The sequence below is a fragment of the Lissotriton helveticus genome, chromosome 10 (assembly GCF_964261635.1).
Source record: "Lissotriton helveticus chromosome 10, aLisHel1.1, whole genome shotgun sequence".
Classification (NCBI taxonomy): domain Eukaryota; kingdom Metazoa; phylum Chordata; class Amphibia; order Caudata; family Salamandridae; genus Lissotriton; species Lissotriton helveticus.
In genome coordinates this window covers 38,853,316-38,877,112 of record NC_136071.1, presented here as the reverse complement: position 1 = coordinate 38,877,112, position 23,797 = coordinate 38,853,316, and the positions used below count along the sequence as shown (strand labels likewise).

The 23,797-nt window shown below is 41.1% G+C and overlaps 1 protein-coding gene and 1 long non-coding RNA gene across 2 annotated transcripts in view; one reads left to right on the top strand and one right to left on the bottom strand.

Moving 5' to 3' along the window:
- The window catches only part of LOC144785854 (uncharacterized), a 259,329-nt gene that overhangs the window by 226,706 nt on the left and 8,826 nt on the right, over positions 1-23,797 (bottom strand). The window contains exon 2 of the long non-coding RNA XR_013602048.1: positions 6,563-6,730. This is a non-coding gene — a long non-coding RNA (uncharacterized LOC144785854). The remainder of the gene's footprint in view (positions 1-6,562; positions 6,731-23,797) is intronic.
- LOC144785853 (myosin-4-like) overlaps positions 2,550-23,797 on the top strand; it is a 50,967-nt gene continuing 29,719 nt past the window's right edge. Inside the window, exons 1-11 of the mRNA XM_078664697.1 lie at positions 2,550-2,770; positions 2,881-3,024; positions 3,955-4,111; positions 4,199-4,226; positions 4,330-4,441; positions 4,538-4,630; positions 4,740-4,803; positions 4,891-4,989; positions 10,749-10,852; positions 10,988-11,126; positions 13,268-13,386. Coding sequence (XP_078520823.1) covers positions 2,567-2,770; positions 2,881-3,024; positions 3,955-4,111; positions 4,199-4,226; positions 4,330-4,441; positions 4,538-4,630; positions 4,740-4,803; positions 4,891-4,989; positions 10,749-10,852; positions 10,988-11,126; positions 13,268-13,386 — 1,263 coding nt within the window. The 5' untranslated portion in view covers positions 2,550-2,566. The remainder of the gene's footprint in view (positions 2,771-2,880; positions 3,025-3,954; positions 4,112-4,198; positions 4,227-4,329; positions 4,442-4,537; positions 4,631-4,739; positions 4,804-4,890; positions 4,990-10,748; positions 10,853-10,987; positions 11,127-13,267; positions 13,387-23,797) is intronic.

Below are 23,797 nucleotides of genomic sequence, written 5' to 3'. Positions count from 1 at the left end.
GCTTTTTAAACTGTCTTCTACATTGTTGGACAACCAGTTAATACTGAAGGACATCCGACACTTGAAGACGCCCTTACAGACTGATCTTTACTAACTGGCGAGGGGAGATATAAGTATAAACTGACAACAAGTATTCAGAAAACTGGAAAGAATTTAAAAACAAAAAGGGAGCGTTAACATTGTGATTTTCGCAAACTGAAACCTGGCCATACTCAATAATTGAGGGTAGGGCTCCCATTTGCCACTATGAGGAAGGATACAGCCAGAGCAAACACGTACAAAATCACACACAGCTATGCATTGGGTAGAAGAAGGGATGGTAACATTATCTGATGGCTCAAATTGTGGCAACTGGCAGAGACGGACAGGCCATTGCTCCACTCTGACATTTCCCCGTAAGCCGGCCAAGTCGGTGCTGCTTTAAAATCAGTGTGAGCTGCCATGACCCCACTATGCATCTAGAGCATCAGTAAAGCACTATGTTTACCAACAGGATGGGCACTTTGCAAATTGATTAATATATGAGTCTCTGTAGAGGACACTTACTGGCAGCAGCTTTTAAATAGAGAAAATATGTTTACTATACTTCACTAACACACACTACAGTGAGCTATGCCGCAGAAGCAGCACAGGCCACAATGCAAAGGAACAGTAGAGCACGTTTCCTTCATATACTCAACAGTTACCAAACACGTATCGGCAGGACACACTTACACAGACCAACGCATATACACCGAAACAAAAACACACACACACTCACACATACCCACACGAAAAACGTGTGGTACAGCATGTGAAAAACCCATAAAAACTTATTTTGTGTTCACTTAAAAGTAGCAACATCAATGCACCTACTTAAAACATACAGAACAGGTTCACTATCTGACTGTAAGCTTCCCTTATTTTTCGTGTGTGTTTATATAATGGTTTTGTGTGTAGTTGTAAGTATATAGATTGGAGAAAGGTGCTCTGGTTAGGGTTAGAAAGTGTACTTGCAGGTAGATTGATCAACCATAGATGGTAAAGTCTCTGATTCGATGCCATATACATTTATGAAGGAGATCTGTGAAAAGCTGGTTGTCATCTTGCCTTAAATACATAGCGCTGAGTTGCACCAAAGGAAAGCAGACAAACAATCAGTAAGTAAGTACCATGTCGTTAGAATCCGGTAGAATGGTACGAAATCCACCGAGCTGTACTCCATGATCAGGGTACATAGAAAAAGGATTGTTCTCTCACATTGACTACTAATAAAGGTTCATTGGAAGTACAGAAAGGATTAGTTACTTACCCGTAATCCTAGTTCTCTTCCAGGGGTATCCTCATCAAAGTCATAAGCATTCGAATATTCCAGCGCATGGGCGGGAATATTCTAATGCTTATGACTATTGATGAGAATCCCCTGGAAGAGAATTACAGGACCTTTCGCTGGAAGCCAGACATGTTAGACTGTAAGATGCTGTATTATTTGAATTCAAAGCAAATGGTTACAGGCTATTTCTTGTAGCTATACGGAATGTGAGCACAATGTTTTATTCAGCCGCTCAGCATTCATGTTTTTTTACAAACGGTGCAGGGAAGAGGTTACATCTTGCACAGAGGAAGAGTTAGCCTACGTCTTACTGGCATGAAGGATCTTTTCAAACAGGGTTGCCTACCCTACCTCTACCAGTAACAACAGAATGTGTATGTAGCTTGATGAGATCTACTTGCTTAAGTCCATTTCACGAATCAATGTCTTGAAAGAATACAGGTATGTAGTGTCTTCTGGGGCGCTTTACTGGGATTAGGATAACAGGTGTAAACTTTGCAAACGGATTTTAAGGGGCACGCAGGGGAGGACATACTGAGAATGTTTTAACTCTTTACACTCAACGAGCTGCATGCACACAATACCTTTCATATGGAATAAGGGATAGCTTTCTTCTGCTTTCTGTGCAGCACAGACTGGGAATTGGATCCCTTCTAGCAGCATACATGAACCTTAGAGTTACTGCTTCTAAGCCTGCTGATGTAGTGCTTGCACCTAAAGTTTAATGTTAAAGCAAGAATCCTCACTGCTCCTGACAAGCCAGTAAAAACGCCCTCTGTCACTCAGTTAGTCTGAGTGTCCTGCATATGAGCAGTCCCTAGCCAAGGTGACCCCTAGCCCCATTGGCTAACATTGATACTCTGCACCCGGCCGCCCTAGTGCCGCTCGTGGTGCCCCTTGAGTGCCAAGTCAAGCCCTGTTAAGTCCACGACTTTCTGCACAAATGACTAGGACGTTGTCAGTAAGTGTTGAACGTGCTTGTATTTTAGTAAAGTGGACTCATTACAAATATTTCACTTGTGAACAACAGGTTCAAAATCTTCACTGCCTCGAGCCGGAGCACCTAAAATGGAGGCTCAAAGATTGTTGTCATTCACGATCTACTTATTCTTTATGGTCAAAGTGCAATATGTGAGGGTGCTAAATGGATAAACTACATTCACCTGTTTCAGTGATGTTTGTGACAATAAAGCACCCTTTGTCTTTGCATGACAGAAATCTTTTTTCTAACCACTTTAGTAATTGCCAGCAGCCATGGCTTCCGATGCAGAAATGGCCGTGTTTGGGCCAGCCGCACAATACCTGCGCAAGTCTGACAAAGAACGCTTGGAGGCTCAGAATAGGCCCTTTGATGCCAAGAACTCCTGCTTCGTAGATGATGAAAAAGCACTTTTCGTTAAGGGAATGATCACGTCCCGAGAAGGTGGCAAAGTCACTGTGAAGACAGATGATGGAAGGGTAAAAAGAGTCTTAAACCAACAATGACTAAACAAGCCTAGCACCATAATGCAGCCAGACATCTCTGCTCAACTCCAACTTCATCTTTGACTGTCTTTCTTTCTTCCTAGTCTGTAACAGTCAAAGACACCCAAGTCTACCCTCAGAATCCTCCCAAGTACGACAAGATTGAAGACATGGTCATAATGACCCATCTGAATGAAGCCTCCGTGCTGTTTAACCTCGCTGACAGATATGCAGCCTGGATGATCTACGTAAGTACAAATCAGTGACACTTTAGCACTGCTTGCTTTTTGCACTAAGATTTTTCTGTCAGTAGGAGTGACATACTCATGACGTAGTTGTAACTTACTCCTGAATTTTATGAACAAATCACCCTTACGGAAAAAAAGCTTTCTAATTTGGGCCATGTACGTTCAATGACCAGTGTATGACATGTATCACCTCTTAAGGGGTGAAACAACTCTGTGCATGTAAAGAAACTGACACAATTGATCTGTGTGACATTCTTTATATGTGTTGTTTTGTCTTACGGTAAGGACCCAAGTGCACTGTTATAAAACTAGTTTCTCCACTGCTCCACCTTCAGGGTTTCATTATCATTAAACACATATTTACTCTTCTGCTTTTGCCCTATGACTTCCTTTTGACCCTCGTTAATGACTCATGTTGCAAACCTGATTAAACCCAAGCTAGACTCTGCATTTCTTTTTTGCCGCCAGTGCTAAACGGGCAATTTAAACACTAGTGTTTCTTCAGATAGGTCAAAGGTGCCAGAAAGATTATAGTCTTGGTTACTAAAATTCTAAGAAACTCCACAGGCATAGATTACTATTGCGAAGCGCAAAGTTAATCATGCATACCAAAGTTGGAGAAGAAAGGAGCTGGCTAAAACTGGTGTGGGGAATAACTTTCATATCACAGTGGGAATGGAAGTGATCCTGGCATCACTGAAATGCCAAGCCATAGTGGCAGATCCTATAATGGATTGGATTGCTATCAGGTCACAATGAGGAGTAATCACATACTCTTCAGGGTAGTGGTGATATTAGCAAAGGAATAGAAATGAAAGGTAACCAATAAAGATAATTGGGAATGCTTAAAACATGTCAAAGTAGAAACTCTCTTCTAGATACTACCAAATTATGGTTCCTATCAGCTAAATTTGTTGTTTCCCTTTACAGACCTACTCTGGTCTTTTCTGTGCCACCGTGAACCCTTACAAGTGGTTGCCGGTGTACAACGCTGAGGTTGTAGATGCCTACAGAGGCAAGAAGCGCCAGGAAGCCCCACCTCACATCTTTTCCATCTCTGATAATGCCTATCAGTTCATGTTGACAGGTAAGGTTTTGATTTAAATTGTGTGCACTGTTTCAAATTCATCATGGCCTACCCAAAAATGACATGTATTTATTTTCTTTTAAAAAGATCGTGAAAATCAGTCCGTCTTGATCACGTGAGTAAATCACATATTGCTAAAAAGTCCTTTGCAAGAAGTACGTTTTATGGTGTAACATGACAATGTACATGACCAATAATTCTTCTGATTTTATTTAAAGTGGAGAATCTGGTGCAGGGAAGACTGTGAACACCAAGCGTGTCATCCAGTACTTTGCAACAATTGCAGTAGCTACTGATAAGAAAAAAGAGGCCCCTGCCGCGGCCAACAAGGTTTGTAAATTATGTTTAATTCATTTTTACTCAGGCTGCTCATGATTCCCAATATGCCAGGCAATTTCATACATGCTGAAACTTTGCCTCCAATAGGGAACTCTGGAAGATCAAATCATCCAGGCTAACCCGCTGCTGGAAGCCTTCGGTAATGCCAAGACCGTGAGGAATGACAACTCATCTCGTTTCGTAAGACTTCCAACTTCATTTACTTCCTTCCTAATTCTCACTTTAAAAGAGTCATTTGCTGTCTACCAATAAAAACTTGAATTTATTTTTGCCTCTATTTACCCTTTAGGGTAAATTTATCAGAATCCATTTTGGAACTACAGGAAAACTGGCTTCTGCAGATATAGAAACATGTAAGCGTTGACTCTAAAATCTATATATATCATCAAACATGACCCAAAATAAGCAGTACTCTTTATTATTGATGCTTTATTTTACAGATCTGCTAGAAAAGTCTAGAGTAACATTTCAGCTCTCAGCCGAGAGGAGTTACCATATCTTCTACCAGATCATGACCAATAAGAAACCAGAGCTTGTCGGTAAGTTTTAGAAATGGGTCATAGCTCCAGTTTTCAGAATTCAATTGCATTACTGTGTTAAAGAAGGCCAAGACAGCATTGCAGAAATAACAGGTATAAACATCACTTGAAGTCTGATTTGACTTTAAAAAAAGAAAATCATCTCTATTTGACTAACATGCAGTAGTTGGGGAACATGCAGGGTTCCTTAGCATTGAATCGCATTAAATGAAAAATTCAGAAAATAGCTTTATCTGGCAATCATTATCACCAACAACGTTTCCAAACTGATTCCGAATTTTTTTTCCCAGATGATATTAATTACTGAACGTTTAACACTTGAAATAGAGTGTTAAATCTCAGGTAATTACAGTTGATGGCTATGTAAAGAAATGTTGAAGGCCATTTAGTGCATACTTCCAAAAGAAGAGTTCAAACCCCCAGGTAACATAACACATAACATCACATCCATATCTGAATAGAGAGGATATTCTTTCTTCCAAAAACACAAGCACAAAACTAAGCGGCTAAATTAGTAGCTACTTCAAGAACAGCAGAGATGGAGAAACTCTACCTCAGTCATTATTTCCTACAGCTTCTGTTTTATTAGTTCAATGTCCCTTAGAAGTAGATATTCAACTGCTGCAGCTGGGACAGTAAAATAATACTATTATTAAACTATAACAAAAAAGACAAAGAGCCACCACTGAGTTCAAAGTGCAGCCTGTTGACATAGAGATAAAGAAGCATGGTGAGGCCCAGTACTTGAAGTTGAAGGAAAACCTCATGACTGAAATTGCAAGCATAATTAGAAATTGATAAGTAAAAGAGTGTGCTTGAAATTATATATATATATATATATATATATATATATATATATATATATATATATATATATATATATATATATATATATATATATATATATATATATATATCAGAAACTCTGCGATCCTTTCAGCACAAAGTAGAGCACTCAGAAGGGTGTTGAATCCGTTGTTTATTCAGCAAACAACACAGCCAAACAAACGCGTTTCGGAATAATCCTTCGTCAGTGTTTACCACAACCACTGCGAAGAAGCATTTTAAACGTATTGACGTCATTTAGTACATCAACATAGAAGACGGTATCAAAACATCACACTCATTGCACTTTTCACAGCGGCCATCTTAGCACGATGTATTTTTGCAATTCATTGCTGCCAAAAATAATAATTCTCGTCTTATTTATGAAAGCCAACAAAAATCAAAGTTAATTGATTAATCATTTACAAAATGATCATGTCTTAATTCATTCGAAGTTGCATGGATTAAAGGTGTATCAGGTAGCACAATATATATATATATGATTTAATATGCCACGTACTGTATGACTGCCATGTATATATTTTGCACTTCTCTTTGCATAGTTAGATCTCTCTTGTCTTTTGCCCTGCACTTATTTACCATCTACATAGCTCTTGCAGGGCTCAAGATATGTAAATATGTATATATATGTATATATGAGTATATATAGAGAATCTTGAAAGGCGAAGGCTATCTACTATACTTTAGATCAATGATAAGAAGGAAGCGATTAACAACATAAGCTTACCTTACTTTCGAAATCAGATCAGAATGGAATCAACAATAGATACAATGTAAATAACTTGCACAATGTGCTTTTGATATCCATTAATTATTGTTGTCGTTTTTGATATTTTCTGAATATCTTCTGAATATTACATTGACTGTAAATAGAGCCTGATGAACGTCTATGATTCTAAGAAATCAAAAAAACATATAATTCTGATAAATTTCGATGATTTATATTGTGACATTTTCCTTAAATTAACTGCATTGTTATTCTCAGTATATGTTTAATGCAAGAATTATGAGTAGACACTTTGTACATAGGACACTAGCCGATCCACGGCTTCATTGAACGTCACAATCAAATGACATTCTATAATTGTTACACCCCCTTATTGGATATAACACCACTCCAAAATGGCGACCTCATCGGCGTATGAGGGTTGAGTCCTATGTCAGTGTTAATGATTGCTAAAAAACTTTATTAACTTGCTGTTTGCATGTCACGAGTGACACACTGACGAAGGCTCACGTCGAAACGCGTCTTGTGCTTTTTCCCCGAAAATAAACCACCGTGCAATCTTTATTTCCTTGAGTGCTGCTTTCTTTTCTTGTCAACTGAGAGAAGTTCGAGCGAAATATATATATATATATATATATATATATATGTATATATATATATATATATATATATACATAATACATACATATACATATATATATGCAACTCCACCAATGCCGGTCAAGGATACACCGGCAGGATTAAAGGGCGGTCCAGGGTAGAGCTACCGGAAGCCCAAACCACTCTTTCCACTATTCCTCCTTGTCCAGGTTTTCTTCTATACAAGGAGGAATAGTGGAAAGAATATTTATATATAAACACACACACACACACGCACACACAAGAGCACACATACACACACACACTCTCACAAAAGACAGCATCCCAGCTGTGCATCTATCCCCAATTATTGCGGCGTGTTCTCAGGTGCGGGGAACCTGTAATATTCTAATCCAAAACTTAGTGAGTCACAAAGAAACGCACACTCTCCAGATGTCAGAATTCCCAAGTCTCTATTGCAATGGCAGTGACACGCTCACGCATTGCGAGAACCCAAGTACTCTTGATCACTAGTGATATTCATCAGTCAAATTTACATACATTTACTTTCACCAGTGCCATAGAAGCAAATGAGGGACTGCGCGTGCTGCAAAGGTTGAAAATAAATTGGTGCCATCTTAGAAATGATTTTTACATACATGAGAGTATTGTAGAAAGAATACGATTTAAGTTACACGCGGATGCAGCTCAAATTGAAAATGCCCAATATTGCTGCAATTATTCTCATTCATCTAAGGAATAAAAAACAAAAAAAAAGGGGAACGTAATGTTTGACGAAACATTACATTCATGATTAAATAAACATGTCATGAATTCACCAAAATACAAGAAACAATGCAGCCAAGTATTGTCATGTTAGTGTTCCTAATGCATAAATAAGTCAGCAATCATGCCGAAGTGGGCATTCGATCACCAGTGACAAGGTACAAGGATAGACCCACAGGTAAGGCATTAGGTCCAATCTACATAAATAGGTATATGCTTAGAATGGCTAATTACATCCATAGAGACAGTGTAAAACATTAGTAATTGAGTCAGAAGCTAGACCAGCTTATATTGAGAGGGCCAATACATACTGTAACATGTGGCACAAAAGGATGCATTAAAAATTGAGCAAGCCTGTTGTGAATTCACCAAAACTGAAACAGACATGATGCAGACAACTAAAGAGTTTTGGCTTTCCAGGTGTACACTTTAACAGTCATGCCCAAGTGGATAGGCGCATAATTTCCCTGCAAACATAGTATGCAAACAACTCGCACTGTATAATCTTACTGTTTGAAACACATAAAGTAAATGTTTGTGCTGCATTAACACATTTCCAAAATTTTCAACATTTGGTCCAAGCGTGCAGGCACAATAGTTGATTACTAATATAACAACCAAACGGCAGTAATATAAATCTTAAATGAGGCAATCCACATATGAATAGCATTCAAAAATGGAAATGGAAATAAGTCACAAAAGCATTAAATAAATATACTTAAATTGGTGCCCGAAAAACCTTATCACAGAATTAATAACCAAAATGCCAACATAAGAAAAATAATAGATACAATCACAATGTTCCCACACAGGGCCCTAAATCATCATGCACATCAATATACCAATGTTAACAGATAGCAATAACAAAAATAATTAATCAGATGCCTATTTAACTTTGTGGTCTACCATACCAAAACAGTGCACCTATAAACAAATGTGACAAAACCAGTGGTCAAAACCTTATAATTGGAGGATAGAAACATGAAGTGTAAAGTTTTCAGAGAAAGACGGATATTTAGCGAAATATGAATGAGCAGAAACAATGAACAGTTACTCCAGTCTACACAACCTCATAGTAACAACTTTATCCAAAATCTACAGCTAGCTCCTCATCCATATTCAATCCCTGTGGATATTGCATGTTGAACCAAATGATGTCACGAGATTCCAGCTTCCTGAGCGCAAGAAACCATTCGCCCAAGACCCCCCCCCCCCATTCTGATGTGGGTCACGACTTGGTCAAGTGCAAAAAATTTAATAAGTCTGCCTTGCCCATATGGAATTCCTTAAATTGCCTTGCTACAGGATATTGTTTGTCATTGTGCAAGATGACCTTCATGTGCTCCAATGTGCATTTTCTGACTATGTATCACGCTCCCAATATAGTAAAAATTACACAGTCATTTTAGGGCATAGACACAGAATTCAGAGTTACATGACAGGCATTGGGAGATCGTGAACTTGTAGGAGGTTTCACAAATGAGCATATATGAGCATATATCAGCGCTGGACTTGCAAGCTGTGCAATTCCTGCATATCACAAATCCTGCAGTGCTGTTGGTACATTATCTTCACATTGCTTGGTGATCATATTATTGCAGAGTATGTCTTTCAGGATTTACTTCTTGCGTATGAGGATGAGTGGTCACATGTTTGGAGATAATGTCATTAGTGTGAAGCACATGTCAATGTTTGTGTGGCACTCTCCTTAATTCATTGGCTTGTTTAGTAAATGATTTCTTACTTTGAGACAAGGAGAGCTTCCCTCTTGAGTTTGTTCACTTTGATATCAGTGGCTGCACTATGTCAGTGCTATAGCCCCTAGCACGGAACCTGCCCAACATAATTATTTTCTCAAATTCTCACAAGAATTGCGTCATTACTACAATTACACCTTGCGCGGATTACCTCAACATAGAACATGCTACTGATTAAACTCTTAGGATGGCAACTAGATACGGGTAAAATGCTGTTTTCAGTGTCAACCTGAGAATCCATTATGGTGAGCCTTAAATCTAAAAATTCATGGATGTTTTTGTTGATGTTACTCGTGAATTTCAGGTTAAGATTATTGGAATTGAGTTCTTCCACAAACTGTGAAGCAAGTTTATTGGACCCTTTCCAAATGGCAAAAATTTCATCAATGTAGCAAACCCAGAGCTCTACATGTTCATCATAGAGACGGGTGTCACTCATGGTTTGCTCCTCCTCCTAGCCCATGTGAAGACAAGCCTAGCTGGGGGCGAAACAACTCCCCATCAGAGTGCCCAGGGTTTGCCAATAGTGTTTGTTGTAAAAAATGAAGTCATTGTTGTCAAGACAGAACCTGATCATGTTCAGGATGACTTCAGTGTGGAATAATTGAGACAGGGAACTTGCTCGCAGGAAGTGATGACATGCCTCTATCTCTAAATCATGAGGGAAAGATGTGTAGAGGCTGCAGACATCTAACACCATGAGTAGAAAATCTTCCTCCCATGTTATGCCATCAATTATCCTGAAGAAATACCTCAGCCAAATATTTAGTATTCAAATCATAAAGCTGTTTAAATTGCAAGGATGCTTGAATCTTAATGACTGATTTAGATTATTTTAACATATAGCATCATCAAAATTGTTTTGAAATGAAAACACTTGATGGTGTGGGTAAGTAAAGGTGTTAATATATATATAAATTAAACTGTAAAATGTTAGATTTTTAGATACCCATAACATTTAGTCAGAAGGGAATTCAAGCACTTTGCATCTAGATAGCCATTGGTGTGTCATGTTCAAAGGCCTCCTGTAACATTTGACTCCTCATATTATTTCTCCTAAACAGAAATGCTCCTCATTACCACTAATCCATATGACTTCCCAACCATCAGCCAGGGAGAAATTACGGTGAAGAGCATTGATGACGAAGAGGAGCTGCTGGCTACTGATGTGAGTTACAATAACCGCAGTTCACCTTACGTTGTTAATTAAAATTACTATAAACAAGGACTACAAACCAATACATCGCTATGTCGCTAACTAAATAGTATCATTCATAACATCCTCCCCCTTGTTTCATCACAGAGTGCCATTGATATCCTCGGGTTCAACCAAGATGAGAAGATTGCCATCTACAAGCTCACTGGAGCAGTCATTCACCACGGAAACATGAAGTTCAAGCAGAAGCAGCGTGAGGAGCAGGCCGAGCCCGATGGCACAGATGGTAGGGAATGCAGTGCACTGCATCAAAGAGAAAATCATCAGATATTAAAGTGCAACTTTATCGTCCAGTGATTAAAACTAGAGCCTGCCTATAGAATAGATGAAAAAAAACAAGGTGAGATGGGTTTGAAGACAGAACGTTACAGAGAGGCAGAAAGCAGAGTGATTTACGATGAAAGAGAAAAAGGTTTTATAAGAAGAGATATAAAGACAGTCGGACAAAACAGACACGATATCATTTTAATGTACTAAGAAAGAAAATAATATGTGAAAACTCAATAAAACAGCAGAGTATTTTACAACTATAACATTTCCACTTGCTACTTGTTTTAAACAAATACATATTGTAGTATATTGCATTGGTATTTATTTAGGGCATCATATACTCCTTACTAGGCCTGGGTGAAGTTTCAATTACACTGGAGTAATTTTGGTATTGCCACCTGGGCCGGACTAGCCATAGTGGCCACCGGGCGTTTCCCCAGTAGGCCGCTAGGGCGGGGGCCGGTTTTGGGCCCCTGGGGGCCGTTTTTGTTACCGGAGGTCGGCAATATCGGCCCCCTGTAACAAAATCGTCCGAAACTGGCCGTCGCAAACTGTTCGGCTGCACTCCCACTCACCCCAGGTGGGGCCAGCTGAGCAGTTTGCCAGGGACGATTTTTGTTCCCAGTCCGGCCCTGATTTCCACATTACTCTTTGAAGCAGATTATAGATAATTACACAATTACGCCTGCTTGCATCATTTTGGGGGGAAATCCTAACTGCAAGAGCACATTTAGCGAGTATGAGTGGCTGTCTACACTCACTATTGGTGTTCTCATGCATTAAGCAATATTTATTACTGCAGGATGCAGTGTCATGTCCATTTTGAGCTAAGAAAATTGAGGTAAATACTGGGAATAACTTAGGGGAAAATTCTACCCCATGAGCACATTTGGCAGGCACGAGCGGCTCCTCACGCTCGCGATTCACGTTCTGTTGCATTTGGTGCTGTTTCTTTGCACAAATATGCCCCCTTGTGTCCACTGCATTTTTGCCCCCCAGAAATAGCAATTAACGCCATTCCATGTAATCTTACATAATTCTTAGACAATTCCATGTGATTACGCTACATAGGTTACATGAGTTACACCAGCCCCTACCTAAAACACGTTTTCGACTATTGCAAAAGTAGTTCCTTGGTAGGTCTACTTTACATAGTGCTTTATAGTCCTGACAAGGACATAGGAGATTCTTCCTTTGCATCACAGGTGCCTTGAGGTACATGGTTGAAAGCACGTTAGTTATAGGTTGTCCTGTTCCTGAGGAAGTTTTGTGCTGTGCATGAAGATAGGAAACAGACTAGACGTGTTGTGTGAGGCTTTCTGCACATAACTGGAGAGTCTGACAAACAGCCACAGCTGCTGATGCAGGTCCATAACAAATATATGTTGCTAAATGTTATATATGGGGTTGATGTTTAGCAATTACAATTGCCACATCTTACTGGCCCTCACACATTTGTGGGACATATGCAGGAGTCTTCTGATAATTTTCAATGGTGCCATGGCTGTGATGACTGGGACATTTCACACAACACAGTGCTGCATTCAGTTCTGTTTCAGATAGGAATAGTCTAACCATGCACTGATATCTGTCAATGGTGTGTAAATAGAGATTGATTCTTTGTATTTGTGCTGGATATTATATTCCCTTAACTTTAAAACTAACAGAGCACTGTATACTATTTAGTGTAAGGATGATTCAGTATTTATACTACTTCTTAATTACAACACTTTCATGTCTGTGGAGACATTAGAGAAGAACACCTAACAAGACTAATCAGTCACTCACTTGACTTTTACAAGGTAATGATTACTGACAAATTCATATTACAAAAACCTGTTAACTGTAAATGGGCATAGGAAAGTAATGAGATTGTAAGACCCCTAGAATGGGAGGCAATGTGTGGCTGAAATTCAATTACACTGTAATAGAGAACATGTTGCATTGTGATGGACAACATGCTAATGTTTACAAGGTAAAGTGTTTATGCGAATTGTAAAATTAGATGATGAAGCAAAAAACTGGTACGTGAATTGTAAAATTAGATGATGAAGCAAAAGACGGTAACACACTGCCGCCTCTCATTTCTACTTGCAGTTGCTGACAAGATTTCTTATTTGATGGGTCTGAACTCAGCTGACTTACTGAAATCACTGTGCTACCCAAGAGTGAAGGTTGGCAATGAATATGTCACTAAGGGGCAGACTGTTAATCAGGTACCTTTTCAACATTTATTTTTCATTTTCAACATACCCGTGACATATTGGAATCAATAAAACACACTTCTTTCTGAACAACAGTTTCACTGTGGCAAACTTACAAAAAATTTAAGTGAAGGCAACCCAGTTCCACTTTTATCAATTATCAATTCTTACACTGAAGTGTGATAAGATAGTTAACAAATGAACCTAGAAGTAGAAAAAGTATCTTTAACCACTAGTATCAACAGATAGTCTCTTTAGTTCCCATGTGCAGAACAGTTCTCTCAGTGATCCTTAAAAATGGTTATGTGGGAACTTTCTCTCAAAATAGCAATTGTTCTAATATTTCTGAACTGTATATGAAACATTTTAGTCAAAATCTATTCACCAAAGACGCACCAGTAACTTATTAGCAATGTTTCCTTTCTGCTGGAATCTAACACTGACACTTGATTTATTTGTAAGAAATGTGGATATCATCACTGTCCTCGTACATCCACTTGGGAGGCAATGAACACTCTGGGTACTCCTTGGTAAATGGAATCCCACTTTAGCTTGTCATTATTTATACTCAGGTCTAAGATCCATTTAGCTACCTGTGTACCTCCAGTTAGCAGTAAGCATTCCAACATTAACCCAGAACATTAAGCAGGGGCAAAGTTAGCACCCTGCCAAAGAACTCAATCAAACCTTTTGTCTGTGAGGAAAATACACCGACCCCAAAACCCCTCATTTACTGAATGCTTAGTGGACTATGACCCCAGTTTTGCCCTGTTCCTTAAATGTTGCAAGGAAATCTGTAATTTTACTTGTTAAGGGCATAATGCATTTAGCATTAAATAAATAAAACAACTACAGGAAGCTGATATGTCATACTTAGGGTCAAATTCATGAAACCGCAGATGCAAATTTGGAAGTACCAGCATGATCCTCACCACAGTGTCAGAAGCTGCAGGCCCCTGATTCACGGATGCCCATTGTGGGCAAAGAGGAAGGTTGGGGCGAAAGTGCAGAGGCTGCATCCCAGAGGTCGAAGTCGGCATGGAGTGGGAAAAAGATATTCCCAAAATTTAACAATTTGATCAAAACAGTTCCCATACTTTTTATTTAAAAAAACAAGTATTCCTGAACGGCTGAGTTGCTTCGGGTTGAAAGGGGAGAAGAAGAGACACCTTTAGGGTGAAGTCGGAGAAAAGAGTGGTTGAAGAAACAAGCATTCTCTCTAGGGTGTCTGATATCTGAAAGAAATATAAATCTAGAATGTGTCCTTTAAAACAAACCCTAAAATTTTTTTTGCACTAGATGCAATCAGCGCATTACTAAAAATGAAACTTTTGAAAGCACTAAAACATATAAACGAAATATTTTTGCACGTTTTATGACTGTGTGCAATTTATCTTATACTGTGTGTAATACATATTTTAAATTAATGACTTAGTCACTGTGCTTTCTGTGACAAGTGAAGTCACCAAACACAACGTATTTACGCAAATATCAAAATGTCCCACCTTCCCATGTGTACGCTGGCGCTACAAAAAATTCCCCCACTTCTAAAATATGGCTGCTTAACGGCTGGTGTAAATTAAGCTTTCATTTATTACTTAACTAAAATGTAATGTGACGAAAAGCAGGATGTGCTACTGTCATATTAAAAATAATGGTTACTTGTCCACCTCAAAGATTCAATTTACATAGTATGTTTTACCACTGCTACTTTTCCTAATGTTGGACAATTCAGTGATTTGCAAGAGAATCTGAGTTGATCCATAGACACAATGTACCTATTAATATCTCTACTTGGAGCTCTCAACCAAACGTAGCCAAAAATCCTCAACTCACCATTCTGGTCTGCATTCTGTTGTGAAACTACAAGACTCCTCCGTTGCCCTCACTACAAGGCCTCCTTTGTGAGGCCCGGTAACTTCACCTCAGTGAATGTATTAATACCAGAGGTCCTGGTAACTCTTGGTGGGAGGAAGACATACCGGGAATGGCTAGCGGCACTTTGAGGGTTCCCATAGACATGAGGAATTACCAGCGGGATCAGTAATTACGGGACCTATTGCGCCAGTAATTCTTCAACTTCTTTTTAAACTTTCACCCAGGTGTTTTGGTTTCTTTAAACAGCAAAAATATCCGAGTGAATCAACAGTTCTCCAGCGGATCTTGTCATTCCTATGAATATGGGAACATATGTTAGTTGATGCAATGGAATTAAAGGGGACCTTGTATTTAAGATAGTACAATGAAATAAAACCATCATATTAACAAGCTTTCTGAACATTTCTAAACTGCTAAGGAAACATTGAAAAAAGAAAAAAAATTAACTACCAAATGTATTCTGCCATTTGATTTCCGGTACTGGCACTACTTCCGTACACCCCCTTCCGTTTTCCTGATGACTATGTTTGGTAGATGGATCAACACACAGTTGATGTTTTTTGAGAGAAAGGGTAATATTTTCATGATGACCTTCAGAAGGAAGAAGCAAGTAGGGGCAACATGTTTGAACTGCCCTTCTCACGAGAATTCCAACTCGAGGTATACCCCACGTTTTTTACAGTTAAGGCAGAGACGGATAAGACAGAAGGAGGGCAGAGGCCAGAAGTCCAGTGGACAAGGGATAAGAAAGCACCTCTGTTTTTTTCTGAGTTGAACATCACAATCTTACATAGTAGCGAATCTGACACCGCAGCTTTACACAGTTTGGGGAACTCAAAAGGGCCAGAGCTCGATCTTTCCATAGTAATGATACGTTGGGTATTGTCTGCATAATTTATGCAGCAAAGGCCAAAATATTTCCCCAACTTAACCAACAGATGCACTTAGATGTTGAAATGCACTAGGGTTAATGCTGACCCCTAAGGAATGCCTTAGTGTTGTGTCTTGTACTCTGACACAAATAGGGTAGGTAGATTGCCTAAGACCTAACTTCTAGGTAATATATACACCAATTGAGCGCCTTCCCCTAATTCTAATCTCCTGTAGACGGCAAAAAGAATAGTGTGAGATACCGTTTCAAATGTGGCATACAGATCTAACAGCACAAGAACTGTCGGTGCCAAATATTTGCCCACTTTAGGCGGGTCTACTCTTTTTTTTGATAGATCGATTGCAGAGTTGCTTGTGCATCTCTGTGATGTTCCCTTATCAACTTTTAATTATGCTTGCACATTTCAGTCATAAAGTAGTGCTTCGACTTCAAGGTCAAGGTCAAAGCAGCAGCATTCTTCTTCTTCTCCATGTCAGCAGGCAGCACTCTGGACACAGTGGCGTCTTTTTTGCCTCATTCTGTGACTGTTTAGTAATAGTATTATTTTGCTATCCAAGCTGCAGCAGTAAAATAACTATTTCTAGAAGGCGCTTTACTGGTAAAACAGACGCATTGGGAAATAATGACTTGTAGAGTTGCTTTATATTTGCTTGTATTGAAGTAGCTAAGATGAAGCTCCATAGATTTGTGCTGGTGTTTTTGGAAGACAAAATATCCTGTTTATTCAGATATGGATGGGATGTGTCACTTATGGATCAAAATTCCTCACCCACACCAACGATGGCATACTTCATCATAGGGCTCCTTCCAAAGGTGATGTACCAATGAGGGCTACAATCTTTGCTAGAGGGATGCTCCTGGTGTCCCTATGTGTGTGTTTTTATGGTGGAAATGTCCTCAGCTTGAAAGGGGAAAATCTGGAAAAGCTAAAACCGCTGACTTTTAAACTACATTAGTCCTGACTCCAGTGAGCAGTAAGAAAATGCATGCAAATAATTCAGACCTGTAAGGGGGTCTTCATGGAGTGGCCATAGTGGACTGGTGTTGCGAAAGACTAAATATGATTCATCAATTTCCCGACCCCTCTGTAGGGATGCAGAATCACCCATAGTTACGTTTTCCTGGAGATGGTAGACGCTTCACCCACCCTTGGCCTTTTCTTATCTTGTATTGTATTACTAAAAATCGCACTTCATGACATAATCACAAGCCGTGATGCCACACACACCAAGAGGGTAATGGTCTTGATGGAAGCAAATTAACGCCTTTGAGGGCAGTCTTCTTGGATGGAAATATGTCAACCTCTTTACAGACTTGCTTCTCTGCATTTTTAAACAAAAAATATTTGGATTAGTGTTTTCAGTGAACACATATGATGCAGAACAATACACTTGGGGCCAGATGTAGGTAATTCTATTTTACCGACTCATAAATACAGAATTTTACCGATTCGGTATTTATGAATCGGTAAAATAGAAGGTGGGAGATGTAGGTAAAATCGGTATTGGAAATAACGTTTCTGTAAAAATCGGTATTTACCGATTCTGTAATTACAGAATCGGTATTTCCCATTGATTCCTATGAGCTTTGAAGCCCATAGGAATCAATGGGAAATACCGATTCGGTAATTACCGAATCGGTAAATACCGATTTTTGCAAGGGTGCAGGGGGTGTCACTTTGACACCCTCTAGCACCCCCAATACTGTCATGTGTGCCATGTGGCAGACAGACATGCCCTAAGGCACAGGTGTGCATGCACACATGTGCATGCACACCTGGATTCGGTATTTTACCACCCAATTGGATTGGGTGGTAAAATACCGAATCTGTAATGGCTTTGGGACTCTGAAGAGTCCCACCTACATATGGGAGATTCAGAATCGGTAAAATACCGATTTGGTATTTTACCGATTCAGTAAATTTACCGAATCGGTAAATGAAGCCCCCTACATACCGAAAACCCATTTACCGGTCGGTAACGGCCGAAATCGGCTGTTACCGGTTGGTAAATGGCTCCTACATCTGGCCCTAAAAACCATAAGTACATGAGTGTGAAAGCACAGCGTTCAAGGTTTGCAACAGCACAGCATCAATGGTATCGCAGTGATCATTCCGTAATCAGGTATCACATAAACCCAATGTTCCTCACCCATCACGGAGACTGTGTGGTTTGGGGTGGTTCCTAGCTTTCCCCCAAATCTATACCATAATGTTCTATCCAGGGACACCAAACCTTTTAAAACTTCTTTGGGCTTCCTTCGGTCTTGTAGGTGACTTTTTCAGCTGCCATGTAGGGATCCATCCCTGTTCTCCATTTCCGAAGGGTTCGATGTTTGTGGCACCCCAATGTTTAGCCACTTCCCGTTTTGCCGCTACAAGGCCCAAATTGCTAAATAGGAGTTTGACTCGAGGGACGTCCACCTCTGTGAGTATACCAAATAGGAAATACTTAGGGTTAATTGGTAGTGTTTCTCTCCGTACTCTATTGAGTTCCTCCACTATACTGGTCCAGTACAGGTGAATGTCAGGACATTTCCACAGTGTGTGCATGAACAACCCCCTCCCTGCCATACAACGCAGACAACTGGGGGAGTCCCCCGTTCCGAATCTATGCAAGCCGGCCCTGTCATCATATGCCATGTGTAGGATTTTAAATTGGATCAGTCCGAGTCTGGATTTGATTGCAAATTCTTTCAGAAGTATCAAAGCTGCCTCCCAGTCCGTATCGGCCAGGTCTCCCACCTCCATTTCTCATCATGTCCTTAGTTTCGAGTCAGGCTTTTTGTTAATAATGGTCCTATAGGCCCATGATATCTCTCCCTGGAGCTGTCTCCCCTCTAAAGGTGCATATTCAGGGATATTCTTTATGTTGATTTTCACAGCTTTCAGGCATGTTTGCATTGCAAGTATTTGAAATGTTGTGTTGTGTTGATTGTCTCTTCAGAGGGAACTAAATGGAATCAGTGTTTCGTCTTCTATGGGGTCTCCAAGTTTGGAAATCACAAGGGTATCCCATGCCCTGAAACCCTTCAACTTACCAGTTTCCTTCAGACGTGTTATTACCCTTAGGGGAGTCGCTCGTGTGAGTCGTGCGTCCATTTTACCCACTCCCTTACAGGCTCCTATGGTCATCTGTGTTTCTAACAGTAGTGAATTTGAAATTGAGTTCTCTCTAGTGCTTAGGTCACGTGGTCCCCAGTTGAGTGTCCCTGGTCATTGAGTATTATTAAGTGAGCCGCCCAATAGCATGTACTTATGTCTGGAAGGGCAATGCCCTCATTACATTGATTACACTGTAATGTTTGCAGTGGCACTCCTGGATGCCCCCAATACACAACAAAGTCCAGACTTCCCCCTCTATCCTGACAAAGTTTTATCATCTGGTACATGGAGGCCGTTCCCAAAAATGTTAGGGGCTGTGTTTTCAATCTTTCTCCATCCCCATGGAAGTCTATCAGTACTCTCCAAATGTTGCATTCTAGGCTATCTTTCTTGTTCGCGTTCATGTTCAGACCCCTAATATATGAACCCCTCTATATCTATGCACAATTTTCTTGGGAAGACATGTGCGTCAAACTGCAGTCCTGCCAGATATAAGCAGGATTAGTCTCAATTCATTTTTTAACCCGCATGTGCCCCATATTGTTCAATAATGGAACAGTAGTATTGGGGCTTGTGACATACAGCAGGATGTAGTTGCTGGAGAGTAAGATCCGTACATCCCCCATCCACCCCACGCTCTTTCTAAACCCTATGAAGCCTGGGTGTAATCGGACTATACAAACTAATGGCTCCAGCACAAGGGTGAACAATAGGGTGGACAAAGGGCATCCCCTTCTCGTGCCTCTCTCATTTGGGAATTCTGCATCGGGCGATAGGAGCTACATTCCGTCGCGGGCTTCCAGGGCTTATGAATCCCCACTATTGTGGTGTTCCGAAGGCCCAAGGGGACAGTGCAGCTCCCCTTTTCCTCCGTGAACAGTTTAAGTAAGTATGGGCTCACTATTCCAGCATTTCTCTTAAACAGCTTGGCCAGTATTCCATTAGAGCTAGGGATTTTCCCTTTTTTTAAATTGCCTACGGTCGCCGGCACCTCTAAGAGGCCCACATATACCTCTTAGGATTGCAGTCTTCTGCTGTCAAGGTTGCACCCCTTCAAGGTAGTCCGTTATCTGGAGAGCGTCAGCCAGTGGGCGTGCTTTTTAGAAGTCAACATGGTATCTGTCAAACTCCTTTGCAATCTCCCTGGCTGTGGTATAGGATTTGGCACTCTCTCCCAATATGGTATGTACCCATCTCGCCTCTATCTCCCTCTTGCCCAACCATGCCAGCAGTCGCCCTGCTTTGTCGCCTGCATCGCAGAGACGGTGCTCTGTGGCCTGGATCAATGTTTTTGCCTCCTGGTGGTCTAACGCATGATATTCCATGTGGATTGTCACAATGATCTGCAACAATGAGGGGTCTGTTGGTGCCCTAGGTTGTCCCTCTAACTCCACCAGTTTCTTCTCCAGCACTTCTGTTTCCTGTACCTCTCTTTTATTTTTGTATGCTATGATGTTTTGTGCCCTATCCCTCAGTATCGTTTTGTAGGCCTCCCAAAGTGTGATGGCCGATGACACTGTGTCTTTGTTTTTATTAAAATATACTTCTGTGTCTGCACTAATTTCTTGGGTGACAGTCTTGTCCCTTAACTCCCAAGCGTGGAGCTTTCACCCTGTTCTAGATCTGTGAGATCATGCCACAATAGTAATCCACAGCGGTGAGTGGTCTGACAGACCCCTGGCTAGGCATTCTGCCTTCTCTGTCTTCACTACATCCTCCGCTGGGGCAAAAATGTAGTTTAGTCTGGAGAATACCTTGTGGGTACACGAGAAGCAGGAGTATGTATGGTTGTCAGGATATCAGCAACCTCACAGGTCCAACAGCCCCAGGGTTGTCGCCAACCCTGCCAGTGCAGTCTCCCTCTGTGACCCTGGAGTCGAGCTAGTACAGGCTAGGTGTGGGCTTCTAACATCATTGAAGTCGCACCCAATTATTTTCCTGAGGGAGCCCGCCATCAGTAGTATCTCCGCTTCTTTGTCCAGTGTCTGTCTTTGTAACCGTGGAGGGGCATACACGCTGACTAGAGTTGTGTCCCTCTGTCCCCCATTCCCTTGACTGCCACATATGTCCTGTTAATGTCAACCCATTTTTTTCCATCCTGAAAGGGGGTTCCTGATCAATATGGCAACCCCTTGGGAGCCTGTTGAGAATCCCGCATGTGCCAGTGTCTTGTAGGCCCCTCTACCCTGGAACCCACACTGTGAGCCCTTTAAGTGTGTCTCTTGTTGCAGGACCACTTCAGGTTTCAATCTCTTGATGTATGCGGCCACCAGCCCTCTTTTAATCTTATTCCCTAGCCTGTTTGCATTCCCCGACAGTATGGAGCTTCTCCCATCATCTTGAGTATCAGCCACGCTAATCTGGGCTGTGTGATGGTGTCCCGCCATTCTGCATGGTGGCCCCTACAGCTGCACCTATTTGCATTCTTACTGTATGCTTACTCCACTCCTCATGTATGAACTCCCAACAGCTTAACCCAACCATTCCTATCATCCCTCCCAAGTATCCCCAGCGCACCTACCCCTTCTGTCAACCTGACAACTGTGTCGCCGCTAGGTCAGAGAGGCTTGTCACCCCCTCATTCCAAGGTTCAAATTCCCACTCTGTAACCCTAGAAACTCTGCAATTTAATTACAGACTAGTCAGTTTTAAAATTGTAGGGTACCAAAAAAAGAGTTGGGTTGAAGAGTTAGCTAGAGTGCAGCCAAAGGCTCTTCGTATTTTGCTGACCCTTCATCCTCCTCGGCTCCGTCTGGCTTCTTCACTTGTTTAGTCATATCTCTCATCTCATGTTGTGTCCATGACAGGGTGGAGAGATTTGGGTCAACAATTCCGCTTCCAGATTGGCTCTTGTTATTTTCAGAGTCTGTGGAGTTGTGGTTCCCTGCACTGCTTGTTTTTTTGTTTTCTTTTTCACCCGCCAGGTCTACCCTCCTTCTGTGTCTGATAAGGGACCAGACCCCGGGATCTATCGTCTTAGGGGGTGGGGCTCCCGACCCATAGTTTCCTCGCAATGCCACTACGATGTCCCCTGCTTGTTCTCTGACTTTTGGGTCTGGTCCCTCCCAAGTGACTCTATGCTGCCGTTCCTGTTTTGCTCTGTCCAGTCTCATAACCTAACATTTGTATGTGTAAAGCGCACATTCACCCAAAAGGTTATCATGGAGCTGAATAATTGTTTATTGTTACCCAACTGAATGGTACTCATTTTATCAATCACAGAAGGATGAAAGGCTGAGTGGACCCACAGGGATTTGAACCTGTGACCGGGAAACATTGTTTATAATGCAAGTGTTACAAAGCGTGCCATTACAACTCAATTTTTACAACGCAAATATCCATTACAACGCATGTCATTACAACCCATGCCATTACAACACATTCCCCAAAGTAACGCCCCGGCGGAGTTAAAATAGTAATTTGTACTGTAATTGAATTTGTGTTGTAAAAAATGCGTTGTAATGGCACACGTTGAAAACACGTGCGTTGTAACGTGTCCTATTCTTGTGACTATGAGGCTGAACACAGGCCCCCTACAGTGGATACATTAGGCCACAAAGCCAGAACACCCATCTCAGGTGTAGCCGTTCCTCTATCCAGGTCCAAGCCTTCTCTGGCACTTGGAAAAAGATGGCCTTACCCCCAATTATGACTTTAAGCGTTGCTGGGAACAGCAATGTGCATTGCACATTCATTGCCCGCAGTTTCACTTTGAGTGAATCAAAGGTCCACCAATGTATTAGTATTTCTTTGGAGTAGTAGGAAAACACCATGATTTTAAATTGTGCATGCCTGATCTTTCTCATGTGCCTCACCTCTCGTAGTATCAGGTCCCGATCTTGGTAATTAAGGAAACGGGCACTGACTGTGCTTGGGGATGCTCCCACCGGTGGATTGGCAGTCAGAGCCCTGTGGCCTGCTCTATTACAAAGCATGAGGAGAACTGTCCTGTGGGAAGAGAGTCTCTCAAACAATTTTTAAGGAATGTCCCCTTGTTGGAGCCTTCAAACCCTCCGGTAAACCAATGAAATGCAGGTTGTTTTTCTGTGCATAATTTTCAGCATAGTCGACCCTCTGGGCGAAATCTTTCAGGGTAGTTTGAACGTCTGTGACTTCATTTCCGGGGGTATGTGTCACGTCTTCTACTTCTAATATTCTGCCTGGGTTACTATTTCAGAGACATTACTAAGATCTAGGTGGGAAGAGTAACGACAAAAATCCACATTGCTGTACTTCAAAAATGGTAGAATTAGCTCAGTTCTCATAAGATGTAAAATGTGACACTTTGAGTTCAATGTACCTTAGAATGCGTAACGCTATACAACGAAAGTGTTGCACGGAAGGTGATGCGTCGGTATCTTACACGCAAGAACGGTGATGCGTCGGATCCCTACTGATGGCAGTCAGGCAACCACTGCAGTCCAATCCCTCACGCTTAGGGATAGTCTCTCTGGTTCCTCTCCTCAGCAAAGGTTTCTTCTTGTTTCCCAAAAGTGATCTAATTCTCTGGGGCCTGGGTCCCCCTTTTTAAACACAGTTTTTCTTTGTTC